The following is a 26,617-nucleotide window of genomic DNA, read 5'->3' on the forward strand; positions in this document are numbered from 1 at the left end:
TGAACCAGCATGGCTACCACAGCATCTTGCAGCGGCATGCTATTCCATCCAGTTTGCGATTAGTTGGACCATCATTTATTTTTCAACAGGACAATGACCCAAACACACCTCCAAGCTGTGTAAGGGCTATTTGACCAAGAAGGAGAGTGATGGGGTGCTCCGCCAGATGACCTGGCCTCCACAGTCACCAGACCTGAACCCAATCGAGATGGTTTGGGGTGAGCTGGACCGCAGAGTGAAGGCAAAAGGGCCAACAAGTGCTGAGCATCTCTGGGAACTCCTTCAAAATTGTTGGAAGACCATTCCCGGTGACTACCTCTAGAAGCTCATCAAGAGAATGCCAAGAGTGTGCAAAGCAGTCATCAAAGCAAAAGGTGGCTACTTTGAAGAACCTAAAATATAAGACATAATTTCAGTTGTTTCACACTTTTTTGTTAAGTATATAATTCCACATGTGTTAATTCATAGTTTTGATGCCTTCATTGTTAATGTACAATTTTCATAGTCATAAAAATACAGAAAAATCTTTAAATGAGATGGTGTGTCCAAACTTTTGGTCTGTAATCTTTTTTACATCTGCGGTTTTGCTGCGGATGTGCCCGACTCAATGCAAGTCAGTGGGTGCAGAAACGCTGCAGATCCGCACAAAGAATTGACAAGCTGCGGAAAAAACAACGCTGCGTTCTCGCGTGTTTTTTTCCGCAGCATGTGCACAGCGGATTTGGTTTTCCATAGGTTTACATGCTACTGTACACACATGGGAAAACAGCTGCAGATCCGCAGCGTCAAAAAAGGGAAAAACCGCAACGTGTGCACATACCCTATCACCCCATACTGAGGGCTCGTCATCATGGAAGCCCTCTGGTAGTAATGAATGACACAGGAGGCCGAGTTATAAAGAATATGCATTTATTTATAATTTACAGTCACGGACACATCCACAGATACAGACATGGACGCCGTCTTTATTTTATTCCATGATATTAACAGCTAAAATAGAAATCTATGAGGCAACAACAGAGGAAATAATCATAAAACAAGCAAAAAAATGAGCATCTTTTAGACCTGAAGACAAAAAAAAAAAACCTATGGCGGTTTTTAGGCCCGTTTATGAGGTAATAAAATGAAGAATAAATGGTCTTGGCCCAGATAAAGGGTAAACAAATGAAGAAAACAATGATCTACGTAGGTGGCGGCCATTTTGAGGCCTCAAACTTCTGAAGAGATAAGATGGCGTATGGCGTGATGCCATAACTCCCAATATTATGGGATATTTTAAAGCCCTGATAAAGTCTCCCATAAAATATCCCATAAAGGTGCAATTTTTTTAGTCACATTTACAAACCTCACAAGAAAACAGGAGGCCATTTTGGTTTGGTTTTTATGGATGCTTAACAACCATAACCATCTATATGGGTTGTCATATAGGAAGTCCTTAGCAACCAGTCTGTCACAAATGTGACATCACGCACTTTTTTTAGTAGGTCTATCTGAATACCTCGAAATGTGTAAGCCTAGTCAATCTGTCACAAAATGGCGACTTTGTGAGAAAATGGCAGCTTTCGCTTGTCATTGGTGTGTGGCAATAATACGATTATAACATTTCCAGCACCAGGCATACCTGGCAGTAACACACGATTTATTTATTTTTTAAGCCCCGGGTCACATGACCACTTTTTTTTATTTTAGCGCCACAATGAATGGCGGTAGAGATTATCCGGACACATGACACAAACGTCAACAGGAGCAGCACTGGCGGTCATAAACTTCCACCACTGGTCAAAGAGGGAAGTAGCGGACCGTGCGTCATTACATACAGAACTATGGGGCCCCACTGGACTAGGGCCCCACTATATAACACTATTATGGGGGGGATTTATATACAGTAAAGCAGCCGGGTGACCCCAGTAATATATTTTCTTCTAAAAATATATATATATGATGTATGTTGATTTCACCTGAGACGTAACTGGACATCAAAGAAGAATGAGAACATGGCGATCGTCCCCCCCAAAAAAATATATATATATATTTTGCGTCTGAGTTTATTGGGAAGCGTCACACCAGCTCTATAGTCTTTGTAATAAATGTTCATTACTTTTCCTACTGTAAAAAAAATAATAATCTGGAAACCATCGACAAGTAGCTGCTGTTGACAGATCCGTTAATCGTATTATGCGTTTCTATTTGGTACTTTTGTCACATGGTTGCGTCCTAATGTCCCCATACTTTTTGGGGGGTTTACCAGTGCCTGGAAGCCCCCATCGGAGACATTTGTGAGAAGAAGCTCGGGGACAATTTGGGTAGGAAATTAATGGAGAAGGAATATGAATCAACAGCAGCTTGTTGATGGTTTCCAAAGAGCACCAGTATAAATGTGAACTAAAATCATGAAAAGTAACAGCAATATATATCATAGAGATGTTTAAGAACACTGATTTTCATACAATAGATTAAAATAAAGGTCAATATAAATGTAGATCGCCAGTCACTGGTTAAAGGGGTTGTCCAGGAAAAAAAAAAACAGTTGCTTTATGACAGAAACAGCGCCAACCCCTGACCATGGCTTGTGTCTGATATTGTAACTCAGCTCCATTGAAGTGTATGAAGCTGAGCCACAATAATACACATAACACATGGTCGGGCAGTGGCACCTTTTCTGAAAAAAAAAAAAAATGGGGCCATGTTTTTCTAATCCCAGACAAGCCCTTTAATGACACAGTAAAGGTCTCCCCATGGAAGACGGGTCTGATCCCAAAGTTACATTCGGTGTGTAAATATAGGTTAGAGGCTACAACCTCTGTCTCTATGGAAATTGCCCCTAGCAACCAATCAGAGGCCATGTTTCATTTTTTATGCACAGTATACGAAATGGAAGCTCAGCTCCGATTGGTCGCTTTGGACAACTATGCCATTTTCTGTTTCCATCACAGTTTTGATACACAAGGCCCACATTTAAGGGTGCTTCCATTTTTAAGAAGCTCCCATAGCATATATTAAACAAATCTATAGATCCTCTTTCACAACATACAGACATATTTTAATTTTTGGCTGTAAAGTCTTTAAGGCTAGGTTTTTATATTGGTGCGCAGTACAGGTTTCCCCACCATTTCCATAATTATTAATATTTGCCAAATGCCAGAATAATGAGAGAGAGAAAGTTTTAAGGCATTTTTATTACTTGCTGCAAAGTCAAAGGTTTACATACCCTAAGATTATTATGCCTTTAAATAAATCTGGCTACTTTCACACTTGCGTCGTTTGCTGTACGTCGCAATGCGTCGTTTTGGAGAAAAAACGCATCCTGCAAAGTTGCCCGCAGGATGCGTTTTTTCTCCATAGACTTGCATTAGCGACGCATTGCGACGTATGGCCACACGTCGCATCTGTCGTGCGACGGATGCGTCGTGTTTTGGCGGATCGTCGGCACAAAAAAAGTTACATGTAACTTTTTGACCATTTTTGACAGCGCATGCGCGGCCGAAATTCCGCCCCCTCCTCCCCGGACTGCAGAATGGGCAGCGGATGCGTTGAAAAACTGCATCCGCTGCCCACGTCGGGGCACAAATTTCACAACGTGTGTCGGTACGTCGGCCTGATGCATAGTGACGGGCCTGTACCGACACAAGTGTGAAAGTAGCCTTAGATGATGTCATGTGTTTAGAAGCTTCTGATAGTTGTTTTTGGCAACATCTGAGTTAATTAGAGACATATCTGTGGATGTATCTTAACCCCCTTCGCCCCGAAGCCTGTTTTCCCATTTCCCACGTGTCTAGTTTTTATTATTTTCATAAGGGTAATAGTAGAAAATGGACTATACAATTTGTTGTGCAATTTATCCTGAGCATGCCAATACCCCATATGTGGGGGAAATCTACTGTTTGGGCGCATGGCAGGGCTTGAAAGGGAACAAGCTCCATTTGACTTTTTGAATGTAAAATTTGCTGGAATAATTAGCGGACGCCATGTCACGTTTGGAGAGCCCCTGATGTGCCTAAACAGTGGAAACCCCCCACAAGTGACACCATTTTGGAAACTAGACCCATTAGGGAACTTATTTAGATGTGTATTGAGCACTTTGAGCCCACAGGTGCTTCACAGCCGTGAAAATAAAAAAAATCACGTATGTCCCGCAAAAATCTTTTTTAGCTCCAAAATTTTGTATTTGCACAAGGGTAACAGGAGAAAATGGACCCTAAAATTTGTTTTGCAATTTCTCCTGAGTTCGCCGATACCCCATATGTGGTCGAAAACGTTTTTTGAGGCACAGTGCAAAGCCCAGAAGGGAAGTAATGCCATATTACTTGTTTGAGGGTGCCATGTTACATTGGCAGAGCCCCTGAGGTGCCAGAACTGCAGAACCCCCCATATGTGACCCCATTTTACCAATTAAACCTCTCAATAATTCATCTAGGGGTTCAGTGATTATATTGACACCGCAGGTGTGTCACAGACTTTTATACCATTGAGCAGTGAAGATAAAATAATTTACATTTTTACCACCAAGATTATCTTACAATTTATACTGGGAAATGGGTAAAAATGGCACCAAAATTTGTCCCACAATTTCTACTGAATGTGGGAATACCCCATATGTGGCTGTACAGTACTACTACCATACGGAGAGACTCGAGAGGGACAGAGTGCTCTTTGCCTCCTGGAACACAGATTTTCCTAGAATTTTTGCAGATTCCATATAAAGAGCCCCTACGTGCTAGAAAAGCAGAATCCTCCCTCAAGTGACCCCATTTTGGAAATTATAACCTTTTGGGAATTTATCTACAGGTGTAGTGACCATTTTGACTCCATGGGCGTTTTCCAGAAACAAACAGCAGTGGATGTTGCTGAGTGAAAATTGCAAACTCTCGTTGTAGTGACCAGTACCTTATAATGACCAGTACGCTGTAGGGACCAGTACGTTGCTGTCACCAGTACGTTATGCCCAGCCCGTGTTTCTGGAGACACACACCAATGCCAAATATGTGGGCACTAAATGTGGTTTAGGCACACTGGGGATCAGAAGTGAGGAGAGCATTTGGATGTGAGAGTGGAGAATTTCCTGAATTTCTTTTGGGGAGCGAGGAGCTTTTTCGCTTTTCCAGATCCTTTGTGCTACCAGTAACATGGAAGCCCCATGTATTTCCGTTAACAGATGATGGACCTGAGTGGGGACTTGCTTTTTTGGTTATTGAGTTGAAGCTTTCATTGGAAATATTTTACATAGCATTTATGACCACATTTATATGGCGCTCTTCGCTGAGCACTTAAATCGGGGTTTCCATCTAAATTTCCGAGTGACATGACAGATGAAACCCTCAATGGATCCATTCACTAAAATGAGGCAGCAGAGTTTTTCTGGACTTCGTCTGGCCTCTGTTCAGTGGTGTCCTTTTCAGAAGTGCACAAAACTGTGGCCAACGGCACTTTTATGCAATCCTGAAAAGATGGACACTGCCAGATCACAGGTCCTATGGCGCCCACAGTGTCTCCATGTGCCTCATTATAGGGAATCTTCCGCTGGGGATTCTGTCTAAATCACGTATTTCAGAGATTTACACAGAAACCCCGGTGTAAGCACTCAGCACAGAGCGCAGGGTAAATGTGCACCAAGCCTTACTGCCATCTTTCGGAGACAGAATGAAAAAAATCAATAGCATGTGAAGAATTGGTTTTATTTATTTTTGATGCTGTTCCTCGTGCAGTATAAGCGATTAGGTGGCTTTATTCTCCGGGTCGGTGCGATTACAGCGATATCATATTTATATCGGGTTTTTATGTTTGGCTGCTGTCACACACTAAAAAGCCCTTTTTTGCATTGCTTTATTCTGAGTTATAGCTTTTTTTTATTTTTCCACTGATGGAGTAGTATGGCTGCTTGTTTTTGCGGGGCAAGATGACTTTTTCATCCGTACCATTTTTAGTTGCATTCGTCTGTTTGATCAAGTTTTATTGCACTTTTTGTTCGGCTGTATGATGATAAAGCATTGTTTTTTGCCTCTTTTTTTTTTTTTTACGGGTTAACTAGTGGGACAGTTTTATAGAGCGGGTAGTTACGGACGTGGCGATACCAAATATGTGTACTTTTATTGATTATTTTTTATTTACATAAACAAATGTATTTATTGGAAAAATATTTGTCTTTATTTGGGGATTTTTAAAAAAAATATTTTCACACTTTCTAATATTTTTTTTAACTTTTTTACAATCTCCCAGGATGAGACATTAGTGTATAACATCAGATCGCTGATCTGATGTTTTGCAACGCATCTAGACCAAGATCTGACAGGAGGTCTCATGTCCTGCTTTGAGCAGACACTAACATGCCACCTTCCCTGAAGGACTCCGCGGCCATCCTGCGGCTGCAGATCTCCATAAAGACCATCAGGACAACGTGATCGCATCATGTTGTCCTGATGGAAGCGTGCAGGGAGACCCCTCCCTGCACGATACCCCTCTGTGTCGCTGTAACTACTGACTGCGGCACCAGAGTGGTTAAATGCCTGCTAGCACCGATCATGGGCGTTGCTCCGGGGTGTCAGCTGTCACCCGCACACAATCGCCGCAGTGCTCAGCATGAGGCCATGCGATCGGTGCGCCGTACTAGTACTGATGTTTGCGGGAACGCAGTTCCCATAGAGCAGTACTAGTACGGTGCATGTCTGGAAGGAGTTAATACACACCTGAAACACACTGCTTCTTTGTGTAGCATCATGGGAAAGTCTAAAGAAATCAGCTATCAAGAAAAGAATTATGGACTTGCAGAAGTCTGGCTCATCCTTGGGTACAATTTCAATATACCTGAAGATGCCCCGTTCATCTGCACAAACAATTATACGCAAGCACAAACAAGATGGTAATATCCAGGGATCATACCGCTCCGGAAGGAGAAGGGTTCTGTGTCCCAGAGATGAACGTGCTTTGGTCCAACTTGTGCATATCAACCCATGGATAAAAGCAAAAGACCTTGTGAAGATGATGGCGGAAAGCTAGTAAGATTGTGTCAATATACACAGTGAAACGATTACTGTATTAACATGGGCAGGAAGGCCACTCTGCCAGGAAAAAACATTACTCCAAAAGAAACATAAAAAAGCCAGATCAATGTTTGCTAATGCACACAGGAACAAAGGCCTTAATTTTTGGAGACATCTCCTGTGTTCTGACGAAACTAAAATGAACTTTTGGGCATAATGGCCATTGTTACGTTTGGAGGAAGAAGGGAGAAGCTTGGAAGCCTAAGAACACCATCCCAACTGTGAAACATGGAGGTGGCAGCATCATATTGCGGTGTTTTGCTGCAGGAGGGACTGGTGCACCTCACAAAATAGATGGCATAATGAGAAAAGAAGATTATGTGGCAATATTGAAGCAACATATCAAGACGCCAGCCAGGCTTGGGCGGAAATGGGTCTTCGAAATGGACAATGACCCAAAGCATACTGCCAAAGTCAATGTTTTGGAGCGGCCATCACAAAGCCCTGATCTCAATCCTATTGAAAATGTATGGGCAAAGCTGAAAAGGTCGATGCGAGCAAGGCGACCTACAAACCTGGATCAGTTACACCAGTTTTGTCAGGAGGAATGGGCCCAAATTCCAACGAACTATTGTGAGAAGCTTGTGGAAGGAGATCCCAAACGGGCAATGGTACCAAATACTAAGGAAATGGATGGAAAATGCCTTAAAACATTCTCACTCTCTCTCTCTCATTAGTCTAGCATTTGTCAAATATTAATAAATATGGTAATCCTAATTGACCTAAAATGGGAAAGGTTTATTTTGATTTCATGTCAGATATTGAGAAAAGCATGAAGATGTGTCTTTATATATAGTGGATGGAAACTGCTGGTTTCAATTGTATATTCCCTTAATTCTGGAAAAAGACAAAGTAGACTCAGTAATGGCAGCCATATTGGTTATCGCCCAGGTGGCGGCCATATTGGTTGTCACCAAGGTAGTGGACATCTTGGCTGTCATCCAGGTGGCGGCCATATTGGTTGTCATCCAGGTGGCGGCCATATTGGTTATCACCCAGGTGGCGGCCATATTGGTTATCACCCAGGTGGCGGCCATATTGGTTATCACCCAGGTGGTGGCCGTATTGGTTATCACCCAGGTGGCGGCCATATTGGTTATCACCCAGGTGGTGGCCATATTGGTTGTCACCAAGGTAGTGGACATTTTGGCTGTCATCCAGGTGGCGGCCATATTGGTTGTCACCAAGGTAGTGGACATTTTGGCTGTCATCCAGGCGGCGGCCATATTGGTTGTCACCAAGGTAGTGGACATCTTGGCTGTCATCCAGGTGGCGGCCATATTGGTTGTAAACCAGACAAAGACTGACTTTTTTTAAACGGAGGCTCTGAATGAGCATGAGGCACAAGATGTAATTAATATGTAACAAATCTATAAACCTCAGGGACGCCATAAACATGTCAAAATGGATTCTAGAGAAAACTACAACTCCCAGCCTCCAGATCAGGTGTCGAGCCGCCACCCTATAAACGTATATCACATATAAACACGTTGTGTTGACCGTTACTCTGCGCATTACGCTTCTTATACATCTGTAAGGAATTCTCCAGGTGGCGCTGACGCCGGCTGTGCTGCTGTGAGGACAGATGCCATCCATTATCAGGTCTTTGCTCAAACATGGCGGGTGCCCAAGTTCGTTGGGTGAAGACCTGGGATTTTACTGTTTTCCATTTTTGCTTCACTTTTCCGGTTTATCCTATGAGAGGGAAACATTTAAAGGGTTAATGCCAATGTCATAGATGGGTCTTGTCGGACAGTTCAAAATTGCGAATATGGACAAGCAATTGACTGTTTATTAAAAATTTTCAGCCGATTTAGAGATATTAACAATTTCATTACAGCTCGTTGCCTTGGAGACCGACCACCGCTGCTAGAACATGTGCAGCGCTAAAAAACTCTTTTCTATTGAGTTTGTAAGCGCTGTTTTGAAGCTGAACGTAATCGCTCGAACAAGAAAAAGTATCATAAATACATTTTTTGGGGTGGGTGGGAGATATTTTTACAACGATCATTATTTTGGTAACAAAAACAACGGTCTGCTGATATGATTCTTCAGATTTGTACAAGTATGGAGATACCAAACTTGTATAGTTTATTTTACTATCTTGGTGTCTTAAAAAAAAAAAATTGGCGTAAAAATAAACTATTTTGTTTGTGCAGCCATTTTCTGACACCCACATTTTTTTTTTCGCTTTTCAGTCAATGGAGCTGTGCCAGGGCTTTTTTTTTTTTACCTGCCTCAATTGGGGAACAAACAACATTTTGATAACTTTTTGGAGCATTTATTGGGAAAAGAATGGCAGATAAAAAAACGACAACTTTGGTATTTTTTTTTAATATTTTTTTTTTAATGTTTTTCAATTTTAATAGTAAAAAAAAATTGGTAAAAATGGGTAAAAAATCATTTGGTTTGTGTAACCATTCTCTGAGACCCTTTTTTTTTATTTCCGTGATGGAGCTGGGCCAGGACTTTTTTTTTGCGTGCTGATCCGTAGTTTTTATTGGCCTCATTTTGGGAAACAAACATAAATTTGGATTCTATTTAGATCATTTATTGGCAACTTTCTCAGTTTTTTTATATTTTAATGGTAAAAAAAAATAAATAATAATTTGCTTTGCATCGCCATTTTCTACAATCCGTAACTTTTTTTTATTCTTTCATCGATTTACACGTTTAAAGGTTTGGTTATTGCTCACCGAGCTGACATTTTTATTGATACGATCTTTGGGGTACATAGGAAGTTTTGATAACTTTTATTGATTATATTTTGATTGATCAGACTTTTTCAGCCGCTTTTATACCGAGTATGTTTATTTTTTTATTTCTGTATTTTAAGCGATTTAAACGTTTCTGTTTATAAAAGAAAAAAATGGTAGCGGCGCTGCCCGTCAGTACATTTTAATCTCCGCTATGAGGATCATTTTTTAGGTGATGTTATGTAATTTGTCTCCACCAGGGGGCACCCATTAACCACTTACATCCCAATCGGACTTGTTTTGCTCATTGCTCTCCTCCTTGGCCTTCAGTCCAGTCTGGTCTTCTGGATCTTCACTTTTCTCTACCTTGGCCTCCAGTCCAGTCTGGTCTTCTGGATCTTCACTTTTCTCTATGTTGAGTGCCTCTTGTTCTATATCCGGTGTCTCTGTCTCGCTTGTGCGCGATTTTTCCTCTTCTCTATCCAATTTCTCCCCCGTCTCTCTCTGTTTTTCCTCTGCTGCTTCCTCCTGTTTGGCAGAGTCTTCCCGGCTATTTCTTTGGTTCTCTGACTTCTTATCCGCAGACTCAGACGGTGATTTTTCCGTCACTGGGGACTGTTCTCCATCTTCCTTGTCCTTCACAAAAATGTCGCCCTCATCCGATTTATCGCCATTCTCTTTGGCGGTTTCGTTGCTCGTTTCAATGTCAAAGTCCATATCAGATTGTGATTTTCGGAACCTTCGGCTGGGAGGTCTCCGCTTTAAGGAGCCTCTTGTGCGGACCTAGAGATAAGACCATAAGATTATTATACATTGAGCTGATTGTATTACTGCCTGCTCAGCTTGTGGTGGGCTTGTGCTTATCTCAATAGTCAATCAGAACAAGCAGAGCTGCTGTGTAAAACATGGGGGAGCGACCGATCAGGTGGATTAGTATTTACCCTTCAACAATCAGCGGATCAAGAAATGTAGCAAAGTCCCATCTGCAAACCTCAGAATGGCAGAAAAGCGGTAAAAAATAGTTGCTATGTGATTTAGAGCCCCAACACGACAAGGACCTGCTCTCTGTAACCCCAGCTTTTTACCAGGTGTAGACCATGACTATGGCTGCGAGATTCCAGCCAGTCACAACATGTAACAGGTGGCAAAAACATTATCAGAGATTCTCTGTTTTGAACTAATTTTTATCTGCATTAAAATGGGCACTGCACATAATAATCTCCATACACTATGTATAAATAATGCAGCCATACTATCGCCATACACTATGCATAAATAATGCTGCCATACTGTGCACATAACTATCTCCATTCACTATATATAAATAATGCTGCCATACTGTGCACATAACAATCTCCATACACTATATATAAATAATGCGGCCATACTGTGCACATAACTATCTCCATATACTATATATAAATAATGCGGCCATACTGTGCACATAACAATCTCCATACACTATATATAAATAATGCGGCCATACTGTGCACATAACTATCTCCATATACTATATATAAATAATGCAGCCATACTGTGCACATAACTATCTCCATACACTATATATAAATAATGCAGCCATACTGTGCACATAACTATCTCCATACACTATATATAAGTAATGCTGCCATACTGTGCACATAACTATCTCCATACACTACTGTATATATAAATAATGCGGCCATACTGTGCACATAACTATCTCCATACACTGTATATAAATAATGCGGCCATACTGTGCACATAACTATCTCCATACACTATATATAAGTAATGCTGCCATACTGTGCACATAACTATCTCCATACACTACTGTATATATAAATAATGCGGCCATACTGTGCACATAACAATCTCCATACACTATATATAAATAATGCGGCCATACTGTGCACATAACTATCTCCATATACTATATATAAGTAATGCTGCCATACTGTGCACATAACTATCTCCATACACTACTGTATATATAAATAATGCGGCCATACTGTGCACATAACAATCTCCATACACTATATATAAATAATGCAGCCATACTGTGCACATAACTATCTCCATACACTATATATAAGTAATGCTGCCATACTGTGCACATAACTATCTCCATACACTATATATAAGTAATGCTGCCATACTGTGCACATAACTATCTCCATACACTACTGTATATATAAATAATGCGGCCATACTGTGCACATAACAATCTCCATACACTATATATAAATAATGCGGCCATACTGTGCACATAACTATCTCCATATACTATATATAAATAATGCAGCCATACTGTGCACATAACTATCTCCATACACTATACATAAGTAATGCGGCCATACTGTGCACATAACAATCTCCATACACTATATATAAATAATGCAGCCATACTGTGCACATAACTATCTCCATACACTATATATAAATAATGCAGCCATACTGTGCACATAACTATCTCCATACACTATATATAAATAATGCGGCCATACTGTGCACATAACTATCTCCATATACTATATATAAATAATGCTGCCATACTGTGCACATAACTATCTCCATATACTATATATAAATAATGTGGCCATACTGTGCACATAATCTCCATACACTATGTATAAATAATACTGCCATACTGTGCACATAACTATCTCCATACACTATATATAAATAATGCAATATAACGTGAGGTCTGATCATACCAGATAAATGAAAATGACCTTGACCATGGTACTTGTAAAAAAAACAACAATTTTATTAGGATATGATTTATAAAACCAACATATATCAGAATAAATAAAGGGATACTGGACCATACAAAACGAGGGACAAAACTGCCATAGGCTAAACCCTAAACCTGGGCCGACATCACATGTAAATACATGGTGTATATTTTAAAGGTGCATATCATAAAACATAACTACTAAAATATATAGTATATGTGATGGAAAAAACATTATATACCAAATGTCCCAGCAAAGTATACAAAGGTAAGCAAATTCTAATCCTCCCGGATAACATGCATTTCTCAGCACTCAGGAGGTAGATAACACTAATCCTCAGATATATGCTTTCTTGGCCCTGGAACAAACTGGTATTGTGTAAGAATTACAGAGTCGGCCACATGGGTGAAGTCCTCAGCGTCCCTCTGCCCCGACGCGCGTTTCGCACAGCTTCTTCGGGAGGCGTGTCAGGGCAGGGGGTTAGCCGAAAAAATATAGTGGGCAGAATGCTGATTGGGTTTAGAGCTCGTCGGGGGATTAACATCAGATGTGTGATAATTGCCGCTGTTGTTAACGCCGTAACCTAGATACTCCATTTCCGCGTATCGGTATACAGCTTATTCAAACTGGAAGTTCCCATAATGCACTAGTGTACGAACACCGGAACTCGTATGGACCCCGGAAGTATCATCACTATTATTATAAATATTGTTATTTAGATACGTCATTATGAAGTGTCAGTATGTGACTATTCTGATCCGAGGCTCCCATTATGGTAAAGTACGGATCCCGGACATTCAGTACTAGAGCACGGTGTACGGAAATCGACAATGCCACAAAGAAAGACTAATGCGGCGCAAGGTGCCGGAAGTTCAGAGGGAAGCTCCCTATGGCGTCAGTGTACGGAAACCGGAAGTCGAAGTCTATGTTGTGGAGACCGTAACATCTCTTAGGTTACTATGGACGCCACGATGAATTTGACCCAATTGAATACAGCCAGATAGACTGAGGGGCGCATCGGCGCCTGTGTTGATCTGCATAGACCTGCAATAAATGGAGGATCGGGTCGCAGTCATAGGGTCAGAGGCAGCAGGTCGTCCGTAAGTACGACTATGTTATCTCGTTCCCCTGGTGACCGCTCACAGATCCTCCCAGGTCCGAAATCCACGCAGGCGCTCTGCCCCAAAGGAAAAAAAAGGAATGAAAAAAGGGGGGAGAAAAAAGGATTAAGAATAAGAATTAACATTACATACAAGGGAACTCTGAGAAAAAGAAATATAGTGTGGACATAAACAAGTTTGTAAAAAAACAGAAGTGATGTGATTAGATCAATACCATAAGTGTATTGAGGTGACCATTATGTGAAGCCATGAGGCCTAAATATTGTTATTAATTAAAAAAAAAAGTGAAATAAGTTTGACTACTAATGACATGTGTATGCTAATTGTTAGTGTATAATATAAAATAAAAATATAAAATTACAATTAAAATTAATAATGTGTTGATGTAATAATTGTAAGTGTAGAAATATGTGCCTTATTGTAGTGAAGTATTGACAAAAATATACTCATAAGTAAGAAAATATGCGGCACTCACCCCAAATTCTGCAGTGGAAAGCGTGAATTTTAATGGAAAACTTCAACAGATAAACATCCGTTACAACATAAGGTAAGCAGGAGGGTGCGGTGTTGGAGCTCCAACACCGCACCCTCCTGCTTACCTTATGTTGTAACGGATGTTTATCTGTTGAAGTTTTCCATTAAAATTCACGCTTTCCACTGCAGAATTTGGGGTGAGTGCCGCATATTTTCTTACTTATGAGTACAAATGAACTATTAGTTTTCAGCTGCTGAGCACCTCATACCCCGGAGTAAGCGTGACGCCTAATACTCTGGATCCCATCTCAAGTCCTGACTGCTGTATATGGTATCGTTCTAGTGCCGTCCCATTCTATAGCTCTATGTGGATTATTGACAAAAATATAACTATAACTATCAATATACATAATCGGGTTTAATATAAATCCACTATGTATATGCATATGTATCAAAACTTGAACTATGTGTAAAAATGGATAATAGCATAAAATATCCCTTGTAAGTAAAAAGGGGTTAATATAAACCCCTAGTGGCTATTATGAAGCCCCCTCTATGTGCACTAAGTAGCCAAATGAGACCATAAACAATGTGTGTTCCAATACTTAACACATACATTTCCAAAATTAGCATCCAATTAGCACTATATAGTTAAAAATTATCTGGTATGATCAGACCTCACGTTATATTATGTTAAGTATGGTACATAATTTTCCAGAGGGGAAATGTGTTTATGATTGAGCAATCTTCTGTGAATATATAAATAATGCTGCCATACTGTGCACATAACAATCTCCATACACTATATACAGGTCCTTCTCAAAAAATTAGCATATAGTGTTAAATTTCATTATTTACCATAATGTAATGATTACAATTAAACTTTCATATATTATAGATTCATTATCCACCAACTGAAATTTGTCAGGTCTTTTATTGTTTTAATACTGATGATTTTGGCATACAACTCCTGATAACCCAAAAAACCTGTCTCAATAAATTAGCATATTTCACCCATCCAATCAAATAAAAGTGTTTTTTAATAACAAACAAAAACCCATCAAATAATAATGTTCAGTTATGCACTCAATACTTGGTCGGGAATCCTTTGGCAGAAATGACTGCTTCAATGCGGCGTGGCATGGAGGCAATCAGCCTGTGACACTGCTGAGATGTTATGGAGGCCCAGGATGCTTCAATAGCGGCCTTAAGCTCATCCAGAGTGTTGGGTCTTGCGTCTCTCAACTTTCTCTTCACAATATCCCACAGATTCTCTATGGGGTTCAGGTCAGGAGAGTTGGCAGGCCAATTGAGCACAGTAATACCATGGTCAGTAAACCATTCACCAGTGGTTTTGGCACTGTGAGCAGGTGCCAGGTCGTGCTGAAAAATGAAATCTTCATCTCCATAAAGCATTTCAGCCGATGGAAGCATGAAGTGCTCCAAAATCTCTTGATAGCTAGCTGCATTGACCCTGCCCTTGATGAAACACAGTGGACCAACACCAGCAGCTGACATGGCACCCCACACCATCACTGACTGTGGGTACTTGACACTGGACTTCAGGCATTTTGGCATTTCCTTCTCCCCAGTCTTCCTCCAGACTCTGGCACCTTGATTTCCGAATGACATGCAAAATTTGCTTTCATCAGAAAAAAGTACTTGGGACCACTTAGCAACAGTCCAGTGCTGCTTCTCTGTAGCTCAAAAGTGGCTTTACCTGGGGAATGCGGCACCTGTAGCCCATTTCCTGCACACGCCTGTGCACAGTGGCTCTGGATGTTTCCACACCAGACTCAGTCCACTGCTTCCTCAGGTTCCCCAAGGTCTGGAATCGGTCCTTCTCCACAATCTTCCTCAGGGTCCGGTCTCCTCTTCTCGTTGTACAGCGTTTTCTGCCACATTGTTTCCTTCCAACAGACTTACCATTGAGGTGCCTTGATACAGCACTCTGGGAACAGCCTATTTGTTGAGAAATTTCTTTCTGGGTCTTACCCTCTTGCTTGAGGGTGTCAATGATGGCCTTCTTGACATCTGTCAGGTCGCTAGTCTTACCCTTGATGGGGGTTTTGAGTAATGAACCAGGCAGGGAGTTTATAAAAGCCTCAGGTATCTTTTGCATGTGTTTAGAGTTAATTAGTTGATTCAGAAGATTAGGGTAATAGGTCGTTTAGAGAACCTTTTCTTGATATGCTAATTTATTGAGACAGGTTTTTTGGGTTATCAGGAGTTGTATGCCAAAATCATCAGTATTAAAACAATAAAAGACCTGACAAATTTCAGTTGGTGGATAATGCATCTATAATATATGAAAGTTTAATTGTAATCATTACATTATGGTAAATAATGAAATTTAACACTATATGCTAATTTTTTGAGAAGGACCTGTATAAATAATGCAGCCATACTGTGCACATAACAATCTCCATACACTATATATAAATAATGCTGCCATACTGTGCACATAACTATCTCCATACACTATATATAAATAATGCAGCCATACTGTGCACATAACAATCTCCATACACTATATATAAATAATGCAGCCATACTGTGCACATAACAATCTCCATACACTATATATAAATAATGCAGCCATACTGTGCACATAACTATCTCCATACACTATATATAAATAATGCAGCCATACTGTGCACATAACTATCTCCATACACTATATATAAATAATGCAGCCATACTGTGCACATAACAATCTCCATACACTATATAAATAATGCTGCCATACTGTGCACATAACAATCTCCATACACTATATATAAATAATGCTGCCATACTGTGCACATAACTATCTCCATACACTATATAGAAATAATGCTGCCATACTGTGCACATAACTATCTCCATACACTATATATAAATAATGCTGCCATACTGTGCACAGAACTATCTCCATACACTATATATAAATAATGCTGCCATACTGTGCACATAACTATCTCCATATACTGTATATAAATAATGCTGCCATACTGTGCACATAACTATCTCCATATAGTGTATATAAATAATGCTGCCATACTGTGCACATAACTATCTCCATATACTGTATATAAATAATGCTGCCATACTGTGCACATAACTATCTCCATATACTGTATATAAATAATGCTGCCATACTGTGCACATAACTATCTCCATATACTGTATATAAATAATGCTGCCATACTGTGCACATAACTGTCTCCATATACTGTATATAAATAATGCTGCCATACTGTGCACATAACTATCTCCATATACTGTATATAAATAATGCTGCCATACTGCACATAACTATCTCCATATAGTGTATATAAATAATGCTGCCATACTGTGCACATAACTATCTCCATACACTATATATAAATAATGCTGCCATACTGTGCACATAACTATCTCCATACACTATATATAAATAATGCTGCCATACTGTGCACATAACTATCTCCATACACTATATATAAATAATGCTGCCATACTGTGCACACAACTATCTCCATACACTATATATAAATAATGCTGCCATACTGTGCACATAACTATCTCCATATACTGTATATAAATAATGCTGCCATACTGTGCACATAACTATCTCCATACACTATATATAAATAATGCTGCCATACTGTGCACATAACAATCTTCATACACTATATATAAATAATGCTGCCATACTGTGCACATAACTATCTCCATACACTATATATAAATAATGCTGCCATACTGTGCACAGAACTATCTCCATACACTATATATAAATAATGCTGCCATACTGTGCACAGAACTATCTCCATACACTATATATAAATAATGCTGCCATACTGTGCACATAACTATCTCCATATACTGTATATAAATAATGCTGCCATACTGTGCACATAACTATCTCCATATAGTGTATATAAATAATGCTGCCATACTGTGCACATAACTATCTCCATATACTGTATATAAATAATTCTGCCATACTGTGCACATAACTATCTCCATATACTGTATATAAATAATGCTGCCATACTGTGCACATAACTATCTCCATATACTGTATATAAATAATGCTGCCATACTGTGCACATAACTATCTCCATATACTATATATAAATAATGCAGCCATACTGTGCACATAACTATCTCCATATACTATATATAAATAATGCTGCCATACTGTGCACATAACTATCTCCATATACTATATATAAATAATGCAGCCATACTGTGCACATAACTATCTCCATATACTATATATAAATAATGCTGCCATACTGTGCACATAACTATCTCCATATACTATATATAAATAATGCAGCCATACTGTGCACATAACTATCTCCATATACTATATATAAATAATGCTGCCATACTGTGCACATAACTATCTCCATACACTATATATAAATAATGCAGCCATACTGTGCACATAACTATCTCCATATACTATATATAAATAATGCTGCCATACTGTGCACATAACTATCTCCATATACTATATATAAATAATGCTGCCATACTGTGCACATAACTATCTCCATATACTATATATAAATAATGCTGCCATACTGTGCACATAACTATCTCCATACACTATATATAAGTAATGCAGCCATACTGTGCACATAACTATCTCCATATACTGTATATAAATAATGCTGCCATACTGGGCATATAACTATCTCCATACACTATATATATAAATAATGCTGCCATACTGTGCACATAACAATCTCCATACACTATATATAAATAATGCAGCCATACTGTGCACATAACTATCTCCATACACTATATATAAATAATGCAGCCATACTGTGCACATAACAATCTCCATACACTATATATATAAATAATGCGGCCATACTGTGCACATAACTATCTCCATACACTATACATAAGTAATGTGGCCATACTGTGCACATAACAATCTCCATACACTATATATAAATAATGCAGCCATACTGTGCACATAACTATCTCCATACACTATATATAAATAATGCAGCCATACTGTGCACATAACAATCTCCATACACTATATATAAATAATGCGGCCATACTGTGCACATAACTATCTCCATACACTATATATAAATAATGCAGCCATACTGTGCACATAACTATCTCCATACACTATATATAAATAATGCAGCCATACTGTGCACATAACTATCTCCATACACTATATATAAATAATGCTGCCATACTGTGCACATAACTATCTCCATACACTATATATAAATAATGCAGCCATACTGTGCACATAACTATCTCCATACACTATATATAAATAATGCAGCCATACTGTGCACAAAACAATCTCCATACACTATGCATATATAATGCTGCCATACTGTGCATATAACTAGTATTTCCTTTGCTTTTCAGTGACCTTGTTCTGCTCTCACAGCTGCTGGTGTTGTTACAATGTGTCAGAGTCACGAGTCCCATGTGACCCATGTTTCTTGTGTTGCACAATGTGGAATAATGGGGCGGGAGGGTAAATATTTGAACCCTCAGCTCCCTAGTTACACACTCCACATGGTGAGACCCCTGGCGTGTATTCTCTGGATATTGAGCAATCCATGGTTGCATTATTTGTGCCGCCGCCATGTGAACACTCCATCTGTCCTTACTTTATTGTAGCTCTGGAGATGAGCGCCCTCTGGTGGTTGTTCAAAACTAACTGGTGATTCCTCTGCGCTGCTGGAATGTGGCTGGACACTGGGGCTGCTGGGTGTCGATGGAGGAGTGCCCCATGGGGAGGCCATGGTTTTTAATCCAGGGCTCTTTGGAGATGGTCCTGGGAGAAGCGATGCAGGAGCGAAAGCCAAATTAGCCTGGAAACAGAACAAAGTTATAGACAGAAGATGCCCAGGTTATACCAGCTGTCAGGGCCGCTTTTAGACCAAGTAGGGCCCCAAATGCTCACATATTGCACCATCACACAGAAACGTTTCCGTTGTATTTGCGCTGAGTTCAGGCGGCTAAAAGAGCGTGATCGACAATATTGAAGTCATTCGTAGCTTGTTCCCAAGTTTCTTTACAGCTGCTGAGGAAGAATGATGGGGACAGGTAGTCCTCGATACAGTATAATGCAGTCCCATATAGTACATATAGTATAATGATCTGCTCATGGTCCTTGATAGAGTATAATGCAGCCCCCTCAGAGTATAATGCAGCCCCCCTCAGAGTATAATTCAGCCCCCCTTAGAGTATAGAGTATACTACAGCCCCCTCATAGAATATAATGTAGCTCCCCTCAGAGTATACTGCAGCCTCCTCAGGGTATAATGCAGCCCTTCTTCAGAGTATAATGCAGCCCCCTTCAGAGTATACTGCAGCCCCCCCACACGCAGTATAATGCAGCCCCCTCATAGAGTATAATGCAGCCCCCCTCATAGAGTATAATGCAGCCCCACACCCAGAAAGTATAATGCAGACACAAACACACACACACAGTATAGTGCAGACCCCCACTCACAGTATACTGCAGCCCCCCACACAGTGACACAGTATAATACAGACCCCCACAGACAGTATAATGCAGCCCTCCTAATAGAGTATAATGTAACCACACACACACAGTATAATGCAGCCCCCAACAACATACTATAGTGCAGTGCCCCTACACACGAAATAGTGCAGCCCCCCCTTACTCATGGGCCCCATAGAGGTGTGCTGTTATTAGCAGCACACCACTGGCTGGGGGGCCCTGGAGGAGCGGGGGTCCTAGGCAGCTGCCTAGTCTGCCTGCACCTAACGCCGACCCTGCCAGCTGTACATACTGTATATAATTATACACAGAATATGCCCAGGTTATACCAGCTGTACATATGTAATTATATACAGGAGATACCCAGGTTATACCAGCTGTACATATATTATTATTATTATTTTTTATTATTATTATTATTATTATTATTATACATTTTTATAGCGCCATTTATTCCATGGCGCTTTACATGTGAATACGGGCAAATATAGACAAATACATTAAACATGAGCAGATAACAGGCACACGGGTACATAAGGAGGGAGGACCCTGCCCGCGAGGGCTCACAGTCTGCAGGGGGTGGGTGAGGATACACTAGGAGAGGGAAGATATATAATTATACACAGAATATGCCCAGGTTATACTAGCTGTACATATGTAATTATATACAGGATATGCCCAGGTTATAGCAGCTGTACATATATAATTATATACTGGAGATACCCAGGTTATACCAGCTGTACATATATAATTATATACAGAAGATACCCAGGTTATACCAGCTGTACATATATAATTATATACAGGAGATGCCCAAGTTATACCAGCTGCACATATATAACTATATATCGAAGATACCCAGGTTATACCAGCTGTACATATATAATTATGTACAGGAGATGTCCAGGTTATACCAGCTGCACATATATAACTATATATCGAAGATACCCAGATTATACCAGCTGTACATATATAATTATGTACAGGAGATGCCCAGGTTATACCAGCTGCACATATATAACTATATATCGAAGATACCCAGGTTATATCAGCAGTACATATGTAATTATATACAGTCATGGACAAAAATTTTGAGAATGAGACAAATATTAATTTTTCCAAAGTCTACTGCTTCATTTTTTCTAATGGCAATTTGCATATACTCCTGAATGTCAGAGTGATCAGCTTAACAGCAATTTCTGTACTTGCAAAGTCAATATTTGCCCAGAAAATGAACTTTAACCCCCAAAACACATTTCAACATCATTGCAGTCCTGCCTTAAAAGGAGCAGCTAACATCGTTTTAGTGATTGATCCATTAACACAGGTGTGGGTGTTGATGAGGACAGGGCTGGCGATCAATCAGTCATGATAAAGTAAGAATGACATCACTGGACACTTTAAAAGGAGGCTGGTGCTTGGTATCATTATTTCTCTTCAGTTAACCATGGTTATCTCTAAGGCCATGTTCACACTTTGCGGTTTTTACCGCGGAACCGCAGCGATTTTGCAGCTGCGGGTCCGCAGCAGTTTCCATAGCGTTTACAGTAACATGTAAACCCTATGGAAACCGCAAACCGCTGTGCACATGCTGCGGGAAAAAACGTGCGGGAACGCAGCGGTTTACAACCCGCAGCATGTCACTTCTTTGTGCAGAATCGCAGTGATTCTGCACCTATAGGAATGCATTGATCCGCTTACTTCCCGCATGGGGCTGTGCCCACTATGCGAGAAGTAAGCGGATAACGTGCGGGTGGTACCCGGGGTGGAGGAGAGGAGACTCTCCTCCAGGCCCTGGGAACCATATTTGAGTAAAAAAAAAAAAATTAAAATAAAAAAATCATGATATACTCACCTCTGAAGTCTCAGCGCCGCACGCGGCCGTCCGGTCTCAAGTTTGCTATGCGACCAGGACCTGCGGTGACGTCGCAGTCACATGACCATGACGTCACGAAGGTCCTTCTCGCACAGCATCTTTGGAACTGGACCGCCGCCTGCAGCGGGAGAACCCACAGCCCCCTTCCTAGGTGTGAACATAGCCTAAAGAAACACGTGCAGCCATTATTGCACTGCACAAAAATGGCCTAACAGGGAAGAGTATCGCAGCTACAAAGATTGCACCTCAGTCAACAATCTATCGCATCATCAAGAACTTCAAGGAGAGAGCTTCCATTGTTGTCAAAGAGGCTCCAGGGCGCCCAAGAAAGACCAGCAAGCGCCAGGACCGTATCTTCAAACTGTTTCAGCTGTGGGATCGGACTACCAGCAGTGCCGAGCTTGCTCAGGAATGGCAGCAGGATGGTGTGAGTGCTTCTGCACGCACTGTGAGGTGGAGACTCTCTGAGCAAGGCCTGGTTTCAAGGAGGGCAGCAAAGAAGCCACTTCTCTCCAGAAAAAACATCAGGGACCGACTGATATTCTGTAAAAGGTACAGGGAGTGGACTGCTGAGGACTGGGGCAAAGTCATTTTCTCTGATGAATCCCCTTTTCGATTGTTTGGGACATCTGGAAAACAGCTTATTCGGAGAAGAGGTGAGCGCTACCACCAGTCTTGTCTCATGCCAACTGTAAAGCATCCTGAAACCATTCATGTGTGGGGCTGCTTCTCAGCCAATGGAATCGGCCTAAAAACACAGCCATGAATAAAGAATGGTACCAGAATGTCCTCCAAGAGCAACTTCTCCCAACCGTCCAAGAGCAGTTTGGCGCCCAACAATGCCTTTTCCAGCATGATGGAGCACCTTGCCATAAAGCAAAGGTGATAACTAAATGGCTCATGGAACAAAACATAGAGATTTTGGGTCCATGGCCTGGAAACATAGTTACATAGTTATTAAGGTTGAAGGAAGACTATAAGTCCATCTAGTTCAACCCATAGCCTAACCTAACATGCCCTCACATGTTGATCCAGAGGAAGGCAAAAAAAAACCATGTGGCAAAGAGTAAGCTCCACATTGGGGAAAAAAATTCCTTCCCGACTCCACATACGGCAATCAGACTAGTTCCCTGGATCAACGCCCTATCAAGGAATCTAGTGTATATACCCTGTAACATACTTTTCCAGAAATGTATCCAGTCCCCTCTTAAATTTAAGTAATGAATCACTCATTACAACATCATACGGCAGAGAGTTCCATAGTCTCACTGCTCTTACAGTAAAGAATCCGCGTCTGTTATTATGCTTAAACCTTTTTTCCTCCAAATGCAGAGGATGCCCCCTTGTCCCTGTTTCAGGTCTATGATTAAAAAGATCATCAGAAAGGTCTTTGTACTGTCCCCTCATATATTTATACATTAACATAAGATCACCCCTTAGCCTTCGTTTTTCCAAACTACATAGCCCCAAGTGTAATAACCAATCTTGGTATTGCAGACCCCCCAGTCCTCTAATAACCTTGGTCGATCTTCTCTGCACCCGCTCCAGTTCAGCTATGTCTTTCTTAAACACCGGAGACCAGAACTGTCCACAGTATTCTAAGCGTGGTCGAACTAGTGACTTGTATAGAGGTAAAATTATATTCTCCTCATGAGCATCTATGCCTTTTTTAATGCATCCCATTATTTTATTTGCCTTTGTAGCAGCTGCCTGACACTGGCCCCTGAATATGAGTTTGTCATCCACCCATACACCCAGGTCTTTTTCATTGACGGTTTTGCCCACAGTTTTAGAATTAAGCACATAATTATACATCTTATTACTTCTACCCAAGTGCATGACATTACATTTATCCCCATTAAAGCTCATTTGCCATTTATCAGCCCAAGCTTCTAGTTTACATAAATCATCCTGTAATATAAAATTGTCCTCCTCTGTATTAATTACCCTGCAGAGTTTAGTGTCATCTGCAAATATTAAAATTCTACTCTGAATGCCCCTTACAAGGTCATTAATAAGTATGTTAAAAAGAAGAGGGCCCAATACTGACCCCTGTGGTACCCCACTGCTAACCGCTACCCAGTCCGAGTGTGCTCCATTAATAACCACCCTTTGTTTCCTATCCCTGAGCCAGCCCTCAACCCACTTGCACATATTTTCCCCTATCCCCATTATTCTCATTTTATGTATCAACCTTTTGTGTTGCACCGTATCAAAAGCTTTTGAAAAGTCCATATACACTACGTCCACTGGGTTCCCTTGGACCAGTCCGGAACTTACCTCTTCATAGAAACTGATCAAATTAGTCTGACATGAACGGTCCCTAGTAAACCCGTGCTGATACTGGGTCATGAGGTTATTCCTCTTCAGATACTCCAGTATAGCATCCCTTAGAATGCCCTCCAGTATTTTACCCACAGTAGAGGTTAAGCTTACTGGCCTATAATTTCCGAGTTCAGTTTTTGTTCCCTTTTTGAATATTGGCACCACATTTGCTATACGCCAGTCCTGTGGCACAGACCCTGTTTTTATGGAGTCTTTAAAGATTAAAAATAATGGTCTATCAATGACTGTACTTAATTCCTGCAGTACTCGAGGGTGTATCCCATCCGGGCCCGGAGATTTGTCAATTTTAGTGATTTTTAGACGCCGCCGCACTTCCTGCTGGGTTAAGCAGGTGACATTTAATTGGGAATTTTTATCACTAGACATTTTGTCTGCCATGGGATTTTCTTGTGTAAATACTGATGAAAAAAGTCATTTAGCATATTGGCTTTTTCCTCATCCTCATCCACCATCTCACCCAGACTATTTTTAAGGGGGCCAACACTATCATTTTTTAGTTTATTACTATTTATGTAGTTAAAGAATATTTTAGGATTATTTTTACTCTCTCTGGCAATGAGTCTCTCTGTCTCAATCTTTGCTGCCTTGATTTGCTTTTTACAGAATTTATTTAATTTTCTGTATTTATTTAATGCCTCCTAACTACCTACTTCCTTTAATTCTCTAAATGCTTTCTTTTTGTCACTTATTGCGCCCCTTACAGCTCTATTTAGCCATATTGGTTTCCTCCTATTTCTAGTATGTTTATTCCCGTACGGTATATACTGTGCACAGGTCCTATCCAGGATGCTAATAAACGTCTCCCATTTTCTTTGTGTATTTTTGTGTCTCAGGATATCGTCCCAGTTAATTGCACCAAGATCCTCTCTCATCCGTTGGAAATTTGCCCTCCTGAAGTTTAGTGTCCTTGTCACCCCTCTACTACACATCTTTTTAAAGGATACATGAAATCTTATTATTTTGTGATCGCTATTTCCCAAGTGACCCCCAACCCTTATATTTGATATGCGGTCTGGCCTGTTGGTTAATATTAGGTCTAGCAGTGCCCCCCTTCTTGTTGGGTCCTGAACCAGTTGTGAAAGGTAATTGTCTCTCATAGTTGTCAAAAACCGATTACCTTTGCTGGAACTGCAGGTTTCTGTTCCCCAATCTATTTCAGGGTAGTTGAAGTCCCCCATAATAATGACTTCTCCTTGAGTCGCAGCTTCATCTATTTGCTTTATGAGGATATTCTCCATTGCTTCCATTATTTTTGGGGATTTATAACAAATCCCTATCAGTAATTTATTAATTTTCCCCCTCCCCTTATCTCCACCCACAGGGATTCTACATTTTCATTAAATTCACCTATATTATCGCGCAGGATGGGTTTTAAGGACGATTTTACATATAGACACACCCCACCCCCTCGCTTATCTGTACGGTCAGTTCTGAACAGGCTATAGCCCTGCAAGTTAACAGCCCAGTCATGGCTCTCATCCAGCCACGTTTCAGATATCCCCACCATGTCATAATTATGCTCCAACAACATTAGTTCTAATTCGTCCATTTTGTTGGCGAGGCTTCTGGCATTAGTATACATGCACTTTATGTATCTCTCTGTACTTCTATTTCTTAAATTATTAACTGTTCTGACCCCACCCCCCATGCCACCGCCACCCCCAACTTCCTTATTTGTGCCCAGGTCTCTGTCTGCACTATCTTCCCCTCCTATAAAATGAATACCCTCCCCCCAATTCCTAGTTTAAACACTCCTCCAACCTTCTAGCCATTTTCTCCCCCAGCACAGCTGCACCTTCCCCATTGAGGTGCAGCCCGTCCCTAGCGTAGAGCCTGTAGCCAACTGAGAAGTCGGCCCAGTTC

General features: G+C 40.6%; 1 protein-coding gene across 1 annotated transcript in view; it reads right to left on the reverse strand.

Annotated features, from left to right (window-relative positions):
• Nucleotides 1–5,977: 5,977 nt before the first annotated feature.
• Nucleotides 5,978–26,617, reverse strand: part of RCSD1 (RCSD domain containing 1) — a 74,549-nt gene continuing 53,909 nt past the window's right edge. Inside the window, exons 5-7 of the mRNA XM_069760588.1 lie at nucleotides 19,673–19,876; nucleotides 10,013–10,513; nucleotides 5,978–8,729 (exon numbers count right to left, since the gene is read on the reverse strand). Of these exons, the coding sequence (XP_069616689.1) occupies nucleotides 8,712–8,729; nucleotides 10,013–10,513; nucleotides 19,673–19,876 (723 nt within the window). The 3' untranslated portion in view covers nucleotides 5,978–8,711. The remainder of the gene's footprint in view (nucleotides 8,730–10,012; nucleotides 10,514–19,672; nucleotides 19,877–26,617) is intronic.

Source organism: Ranitomeya imitator, chromosome 3 (assembly GCF_032444005.1).
Source record: "Ranitomeya imitator isolate aRanImi1 chromosome 3, aRanImi1.pri, whole genome shotgun sequence".
Classification (NCBI taxonomy): Eukaryota; Metazoa; Chordata; class Amphibia; order Anura; family Dendrobatidae; genus Ranitomeya; species Ranitomeya imitator.